This window comes from Capricornis sumatraensis, chromosome 2, assembly GCF_032405125.1.
Source record: "Capricornis sumatraensis isolate serow.1 chromosome 2, serow.2, whole genome shotgun sequence".
In the NCBI taxonomy this organism is placed as follows: Eukaryota; Metazoa; Chordata; class Mammalia; order Artiodactyla; family Bovidae; genus Capricornis; species Capricornis sumatraensis.
In genome coordinates this window covers 99,571,704-99,580,927 of record NC_091070.1, presented here as the reverse complement: position 1 = coordinate 99,580,927, position 9,224 = coordinate 99,571,704, and the positions used below count along the sequence as shown (strand labels likewise).

General features: G+C 40.8%; 1 protein-coding gene across 7 annotated transcripts in view; it reads right to left on the bottom strand.

Annotated features, from left to right (window-relative positions):
• Positions 1 to 1,589: 1,589 nt before the first annotated feature.
• APC (APC regulator of WNT signaling pathway) overlaps positions 1,590 to 9,224 on the bottom strand; it is an 80,281-nt gene continuing 72,646 nt past the window's right edge. For all 7 annotated transcript variants that reach the window (XM_068966114.1, XM_068966115.1, XM_068966118.1 and 4 more), the window contains one exon: positions 1,590 to 9,200. In XM_068966114.1, the coding sequence (XP_068822215.1) occupies positions 2,600 to 9,200 (6,601 nt within the window). In that variant the 3' untranslated portion in view covers positions 1,590 to 2,599. The remainder of the gene's footprint in view (positions 9,201 to 9,224) is intronic.

The following is a 9,224-nucleotide window of genomic DNA, read 5'->3' as shown; positions in this document are numbered from 1 at the left end:
TTGGTGATCTGCATGCACTCAAGTTCGAAATCCACTGCCTCGGTTCTGTCTGCTGCAGTCCAAAGATAACAGGGCACTTGCCCTACTTTTCTCAACAGGCGCTGCAACTCAACCAACCCCCAATGCTGGCTCGGTGTGCCATTTCTAACCTACAAGTGTAAACTGGGGACTATTTGGCTTGTTATCAGTTATGAGAACACTCCCTGAATTTCTAAAATTAGAACTGAGATTTTCTCCTTTACTAATTCAGAGCCATTGTCTCTAACTAGAGGGTCTCATACAGAACTTTTTCCTCAGTGGTCAATGTATACTATACCTTCTCCCAGTAGGCACTACTTCCTGGAATTCCTGAGTTTTCTGGGATATGGAGGGCATCCTTTTTTCATTTTCAGCACTGAGGTTATCTTTTTCTTTTTTCCTTCCTTGAGAAAGGCAATTTTATTCTAATTGACTTATATCCCACTTTTTTTCTATAAAAGTATTTGAAGTGGTTTATAAAAATTGTCATGCAGTAGTAACTTAAAAAAAAAAAAGAAAATCAGGACTAAACAGGAAAGAAATATGACCTTTATAAGGCATCCTTTGAGAAAAACAGAATAGTCTTAGGACTTACAAATGATTTCACACAGATAAAACTTGACTAAAGTTTAAATGTAGGTATATTCCAAAGGTGAGCAGTAGAAAGAGTATGGGCTTTGGAGTCACATGCCTTTCTTCAAATCACAGCACTTATTTACTGGCATTTTAGTAAAGGACTTAAAAAAAAAAAGTCCTTACCTGTAAATAATAAACACAGGTAAGCGGTAGATAACTAACTCTATGATATGATTTCAAAGACAGCAGGTAGATATGCTTACTCCTCACCACCTTTCCCCAGTGTCCTGCCATATCTAAATATCTTTTCCCGCCCCCAAATGCAGAGTGCATGAATTTATCATTAAAAAATAAAATTTCATTTATTCAACAAATATGTGAACATTTATCATCATCCTTACTCTGATTATTTAGAACAAATTCTGGAAAGATATATTAGCTTTTTAAATAAATCTTATCAGTCTATCTTCCTTCATGAAGGAGGATCCTCTCCTTGCTGTGTGAGGAAGGGGGCATTTAAACACACACCCCACAACCCTACTCATCAAAAACAAAGTTTTCGTTAACAGGCAGTGGTTTCTTAAGAGTCTCTTGAATGTCTCAGCATTTTCTGAACATGGCAAGGTGCTGATTATATTTGGCTGCTGAAATTTTGCTGTAACACAAAAGGTGATGGAAGGTGTTCATTCCAGACCCAGGAGCAACAGGAGGGACAAGACCGTGACATTCCAAGATGGGCTTGGAAGAGACTACTTCTACCTCAGAATAATTAGTTTCTCAAGGACAGAATTCTATTAAGAAAAAAGAAATGTTCTTTGTGGGCCTATTGTGTTCAATGCCCGTATGCAAGGCAGTTCACATTGCTATTATATGAATTTAAAAAGTCAACTCCAGTGGAGTAAGAAAAGAAAAATACTAAACAGGAAGTGCTAATCACACATTAAACTGTCAGGAACGGTTAAGTGCCAATGCATGGAATGGTTAAATGCCAACAATCAGCTTCAATTGTTTTTTATTACAGTAAGAGGAAGTTTACTCTTAAATGCATAGAATTTGAAGAAAAAATGTATATAAGCTTTTAAAAGAGGCCCTTTTTGACAATTATTAATACAAATGTGAAATAAGACCCTTCAAACAAATACCAATTTCAGTAACAGTTTACATACAGCAATAATTTATTCTGAAATGTTCATTTAGTTTCTGTTGAGACACGATTCATGTCTCAATAATAAAAGAGCAGCCATCTCACCTCAAATACCAGAATATACAACAAGTTACAGCATAGCAAAAATTCTACCTACTTTCTGATGTTCAGGTAAAATAGTTTCATTCAATGTTTTACAGTTACACAGATTTTTTTGTTTTGCGCACAGAATAGTGTAAGTTGTTACACTATAGCTATCTATATGCACATCATGTGACCACAGAACTGTTACGCATTACTTCTGAAATTGAACCATCAGTTTCATTCATGCAGTAAAGCAAAGCAGGCTGGGTAAACTTGTTCATTGGGAACCATATTACTGTGAATTTCACAGCCACATGATTAATTATGATGTTAGATGGACTCTCGAGGACTAAAACAGAATGGTTTTTTGCATAAATACCAATTTCTCCCTGATGTAAGTTTAGTCAGTTTATTACCTAGAAATGATTGATAACAGCAATATATCATATTTTCTATCTGTAGTGTTATTTTAAGACAAGCAATAATTAAAGGATGCTGGGATGGGATGCTACTTAAATACATGAAAAACATACTGTACAAATATACTTGGCTTTACCATTTTCTTCCTAACGATCAAGAGTGCCTCCCAAAATATGACCAGTGAAGACGAAGTATACTATCAAATATGGCTTCCAGAACAAAAACCCTCTAATGTTAAAGAATCAAACCTATTTACAAAATTTTTCAGTCTTTTACAGTTTCACTTGAAACAAAATTTCTACATAGCAGTTGTAATGAACACATATCACATTCTTAGTTTCATCCTTCCAGCTCGTTTCACACGGATGTCACAAGGTAAGACCCGGAATGACGTTTCGGACTTTGAGTCCCACTGGGTTCTGTGCTGTCGGGTTTTGAGTCGCGTTTCTTTGTGTTGTTACTCACTGGCGTTGGGATCTGAGACGGTCGGGCGGAAGTGCCATCTGTGCTGCTTTTCCTTGGGCTTGGGTTGTAATTAAAAGGACTCACCCTGGCGGCGACAGTCCCACTTGGTGAACTGTGCTTGCTTGAGCTGCTAGAACTAAACGGGGTACGCTCAGCTATAGAACTTTCATTAGTCTCGGATGTAGGGACAGGGTTACTACTTTGTCCCGGTTTTGCCTCAGTTCCTTTTTGGTCTGGGGGGTCTACCTGAATAAAGGAATTCAGGCGGCTTTCCAGACCCATGGTGCGTGTAGGGGCACTACCACTGCTCACATTTTGTCTTCCCTGATTATCTTTTGAATCTTTAGGGTTCGGGCTTCCCTTTTCTGAAACAGTGTCAATCACGGGGGGAGAGTTTCCTGTTGGAGATCTTCCAGATCTAGGGTTGTTAATGGGGCAATCCTCAATTCTCACCCAAACATCCTCTGTTTTAGAAACAGCAGGTGCCATTTGATAAATCAGAGTTTTTGATTCAGCACCATTTGCAGCACCTGAAGAAGTGGTCTGAGATGTACTATTTGTGGGAGAAATTTCACTTTCTTTTATTTTTCTCCATGTTCCTTTTGTGGATACCTGGTTTTCTTTAGTTTGTTTGCTTCCTGTAATAGAGTTCACTTGTTTTTCATCCTCACTTTTTGCCTTTTCACTAGATTCCGATGAAGCAGAAAGAATTGAGGATGAACTTCCAGTTCTTCTCCAAGTGCTTACTCGAGGAAGTGATGATGAGTGTTTGCTGTGCTCACGTTTCCAGGTCCCTGACCTATTGATGGGAAGTCTGGAAGGACTTTCGGAATGAGAGCGCGCTATATCATGGCGCTTTACTGGTCTTCCATCGTTGTACTCTATGGTGGGACTGAGGTTAGGTGGGAGTTTTCGCCATCCACCAGACTGAACAGACGAATGTGTAGGTAGAGACATATCAGGAAGGGAAGGACTTAAAACTGGAGTGTGTGCCTGGGACCGTGTGGGAGAATCGGGTCTAGAAGATGGAGAAAGAGATTCAAATGAAGCAGATTCCTCCAGTTTTCTCCTTAGGGTTGGGCTTGGAGCTTCTTTGATGAAAGTTGATTGGCGTACTAATACAGGTCTCTCTGACCTATCGGATTCACTTCCACTTGACTTTGTTGAAGACATTCTGGAAAGTTCTACTTTTTTATTGGCTCCATTATTATTACTCATTTGATTTAGCCCTTTGGAGGCAGATTCACTCCTTGGGATACCACTGCCATTCTTGGCTAAGCCCGTTTGTTTGGTGAGGTTCTGCTGGCTCATCTGTCTGCCAGGAGATGTGTAAGACATTTTCCCAGAACCTGAGGACTTAGCTGAAGCAGTACCAGGGGATGACGTCCTTGGTAGTTGAGATAATTTGTTAGGGGGACTTATTCCATTTCTACCAGGAGAGATTGAGTTTCGCCCTGGAGACTGCATTGGTCTACTTAATGGTTGCTGGGCGGGTCTTGAAGGAGTGGAATCTCTAGATCCTGATCTAGAAGGTCCTTTGTTTGATCCCGCTGTCTGGGATGCCTGCCTTGTAACAGGGCTTAATTCTGACTTCACTGATGGCTTGGTTCCTCTGGGAGAGGTGGTAGCAGGCTGACCTTCACTAGGGCTTTTGGAGGCTGGAGTCTTGAGGGGTGGGCCTTTTTTAGAAACTGGGCTTGTACTTGAAGAGCTATTCCGAACTCCTGGAATATGAATCATTGTCCTACCTCGGGAGATTGAAGGCATGTTTGCTGGAAGGGGTTGTTTCATTTGGCTCGAAATTTCCGAATTAGATCGAACTTTTCCAGTAATCAAACTTTTATAAACCTTTTTGCCTCCTTTTATTCCTTTATTTTCAGATTCTATTTTTTTAGTTTCCAATGTACTTTTCTCCCCAGGTTTTAGAATTCGTGGGCCTTTATTATTCATAAAGGGTTTTTCTTCTTGATCAGGTGTAAGATGAAATGGTGATCCCAGAGAGATGCCCGATTTCAGCGAAAGGATGGAATCTGAATCGGATGAAGCTTGTCGAGATAAGCATGCAGCAGCAGCAGCTTGATGTAGACTACTCACTATGGAATTTGCACCTTCCTGAATAGCTTTCCAATCAAAATTTTCTGAATCTGGGGATAAACCATGTTCTGAATCTGGTCTCTGTACATCTTTCAAATCGAGTGTCAAATCTTCCGCTAATATGCCACTCATATTTCTGGGACTATGCTTTTCATTATCAGGCTTGAGCCTTGAAGGCTTTTTCTTTTTTGGCATTGCAGAACTTATACATTCCTGCAACAGGTCATCTTCAGAATCAATACTAAGAGAACTGAGAGAACTGTTTCTTGAGAAACAAACAGGGGTATCTTCCACGTGAAATGATTTAGGAGCATAACCTGAGGCCTGGGGTTTACCTGGTTCTCCCTGTGAGGCAGGGGGCTCTGTCTCTTTGATAGGTTCATTTTCCTTGTTGTTGTTGTTTTCTTGATCAATGTCACTAAGAGAGCTTAGAGAGGAATTTCGAGAAAAGCAAACTGGAGTATTTTCAATAGCGAAATTCTGTAATTTCTCATCTGTTGCTGCCCCTCTGTCTGGTATATCTTTGGAAGACTGGGGAAAAGTGGACTGCTTCTGCAGCACGGGTTTAGACTGACCTCTGTTTATTGGCTGCTTTGTAACAGCTGGTGTCTTACTAGCTGATTGTTGGTTTGAGGTTAGTTCTGTGTGGTTGGTCACTTTAGCTTCTGATTCTTTATTTTCCTTCCCCTTTCTTAATTCAGCCTTTTCCCTGGAAAGGTCAACATCATCATCGTCAAAATCTAGAGAACTCAAAGAGTCATTTCGTGAAAAACAGTATGGAGTGCCTTCAATGGGTGTGTAATGATGAGGTGAATCAAAAGTAAAACTTCCTCTGACTCCGTCTTCATTATTTGGCAGTTTATCATTGAGGTCCTTGGAGTTATTTTTCAAGTGCTGTTTCTTTGAGTCTTTGTTTTCTGAGAAATTTCTTTCGGCATTTAAATTATTTTTTGAGTCTGTATTTTTTCTTACACGTGTCCTGTATTCAGTACTTTGTGGTATAGGTTTTACTGGTGAAGTCGGTTTCTTTGTCTTACCATCTAATTGATTTTTGTTAGTTCCAGATGAAGACATAGATGCTTGTTGGACCTGGTCCATAATCTTTTTCACACGGAAAGGCTTGTGACTTTTTCCTTTGGGCATGGCAGAATTAATGCATTCTGCAAGAATACCACCTTCTTCTGTTTTATTGTCATCCAGTTCAGGTACAGTGACAGATGAGGCTTTCCCTCTTTGAGCCTCATCTGTACTTCTGCCTTCAGTAGGAATGGTATCTCGTTTTTCAAATTCACTTGACTGTGCCCCTGCTCTAACCCCGTCTCCAGCAGCTAACTCATTTGGAGGGGATTCTATCGTTAGATCACTCAGAGATGTAGCTGTGGAAAAGTTTACAGGTGTCCCTTCTACACAATACACCCGTGGCATATCATCTCCTGGTGTAAAACTAACATGCTTTTGTGCCTGTAACCTGTTTTGTGATGGCAGAAGTTTGTATACAGGGAGCTGACTTGGTTTCCTTGCCACAGGTGGAGGTAATTTCGAAGTAGTCTGGGCTGGTTTTTTGGCTTTGCGTGAAGATTTTGTTGGCATGGCAGAAATTATACACTCTTCTAGTATTTCAATATCATCATCATCTGACTCATCTAAAAGATCTTTTTCAGAATCAGTGGGTTTTTCTGCCTCTTTTTCCTGGTTTTCATTTGATTCTTCAGGCTGCTCACTTTCTGTTTCATTCCCGTTGTCATTTTCCTGAACTGGAGGCATTATTCTTAGCTCCACATCTTTCTGAATAAATGGCTCATCAAGGCTCAGTGCACTCAGGCTAGACGAACAAGAAAATCCATCAGGAGTACTCTCTGTGGCAAAATGTAACAGAGTATCAGCATCTGGAAGAACCTGGACCCTTTGTACTGCAGCGTTTACCGCAGCTTGCTTAGGTCCACTTTCTCTCTTTTCAGCACTAGGTGCTTTATTTTTAGGTACTTCCTGCTTCGTTTGAACTGTCTGAGGAGGAGGAGGAGGTGGAGGAGGAGGAGGGGTTTTACTTCTGCTTGGTGGCATGGTTTGTCCAGGGCTATCTGGGAGGTCACTGGGGCTTATAATGCCACTTACCATTCCACTGCAGGGTTCACTCTGAACAGAGCTGGCAATCGAGCGACTTTCAAAACTATCGAGTGAACTGACCGAAGTACATCTGCTGAACATGAGTGGGGTCTCCTGAACGTAGTGCTCTGGCGGACTTTTGGGTGTCTGAGCACCACTCTTGGAAGGAGATTTGGCTCCTGAAGAAAATTCAACAGCTTTGTGCCTGGCTGACTCTGAAGACAGACCAGAAGCCTGGAGTCTGCTGGATTTGGTTCTAATATGCTGTGACACTGTTGGAACTTTACTCACAGAATCTTCATTTGACCTAGGTCCGCTGCTGTCCTTGATTTCGGCTATTTGCAGAGTGTTAGCGGACTCTGCTGCCTGCGTTGTCTGATCACACCCTACTTCATCTTCAGCAGATGACAAAGATGATAATGAACTGCATCTTGAAAAGCATATTGGGGTATCTTCTACACAGTAAGTCTGTATTGTTTCTTGGTTGATAGAGGGGACTTTGCAGGAGGAAGAGGTGGCTTTTGGTGTCTGACCACTTCTGCTTTGTGCTGAGCTTGGATGCAGCTGATTCTGCCTCTTGGCATTAGATGAAGTTGTGGACATATTCTCGCTGCTTGAAGAGATGTGTTCAGTTTTTGTGCTCTGTCCAGATGAATTCTTTGAGAATGAAAATGCTGGTTTCTGTGAAGAAGGAATGTCTGTGGTGTATTTTAAACTATAATCAATAGGCTGATCCACGTGATGTTTTTCTTCACTGTATTTTATGCTATAATTGGTTGGTCTCTCTTCTTCCTCATGCTGCCCTTCCTCAGAGTAACGTTCACTATAGTTGGTTGGTTTATCATCTTCATAGTCATCTTCTTGACACAAAGACTGGGTCACATTTTGACTAATTCCATGATTAGAGCCTACTCGACTTGTTTCCGATCCATTGGCTGCTCTTGACCTGTACGGGGAAACACATTCTTGCTGCCCAAAGTGTGGTTGGAACTTGAGATGTTTATCATCACTGCTTTCAGGATATACAGGATAAGCTGTGCTCTGACTCCTTGATTGTCTCTGCTCATTCGGTTTTATTTCATCTTCTAGTATATGTTTGGGTCTTGCCCATCTTTCATTCTGTGAAGGGCTCTGCCTCCCAGAGTTCAACTGTTCATCGGAATATTTAAGACTGTAATTAATCGGTGTATCTAGTTCTCCATCATTATCATCCATATGATTTGCACTATGTATTTTATGGGCTAGGTCAGCTGGATACTGACCATAGCTGCAAAATTTACTTTCATCATCTTCAGAATAGGATTCAATTGAAGGTTTCATCTGACCTCTTTTACCATAACCATCACTACTGCTGACACTATTTAAACTATCATTTGAAGATCTCTTATATTCTACTTTGGCATATGGTATTGGACATGTTCTGTTTGAGTTTTCTGACTTGGTAAAGTTGTAAGTGTTTGCATGTGTGTGGGTGGTAGAGCTTCTTCTTAGTGCATTCCTCTCATCTGTCCCACAATGTAGTTCTGTGGTAGACCCAGAACTTCTGTCTTCCTGGGAGGTATGAATAGCTGATACTTCTTCCATGACTTTGGCAATCTGGGCTGCAGTGGTAGAAATCTGCAAACCTCGCTTTGAAGAGGTTCCTGGATTTTCTGTTGCTGGGTGATAGTTGCCTAGGCTAATACCTCGTTCTCTCTCCAAACTTCGATCTTTCTCAGAACGAGAGCTATCTAAACTTCCCCTTGATGAAGAAGAGCTGGGCAATACTGTAGTATTTAAGTATGGTGATAGGACAGTCATGTTTCCAGTATTAAAATTGTCTGACCTGTTATCATCATGTCGATTGGTGTCAAAAACATAGTCACCATAGAGATTTTGCTTGTGTCTCTGCTTACTACGATGAGATGCTTTGGGACTTAAATTGTCAATATTGTCAAAAGTTTCTGATAAATGCTGAGCATCTAATTCTGCTTCCAGGGCCTTTTGTTTCCTTACATGAAGAGAAGGCAGACTTGAACCAGGAGACATGATATTGGCATCTTTATACTTTGCAGGTCTATTTGCCATGAGATTCCTTAAAGCTGCAGCACTTCCCATAGCAATCATCTTGTGCTTTGAATGAATGAGGTTCTTGAGCATGCTGACCGCTCCCATGTCCCACAATGCTTCCTGGTCTTTAGGGTTTCTTGCTGAGAGATTCCACAAGGTTCCGCATGCATTACTGACTATTGTCAAACTGTGAGATTTCAAGTGTTGTAATAAGGTCTGTAAGCAATTATTCTCTCTTAGGATTTGCCTGAAATAAAAACAAGATATTACA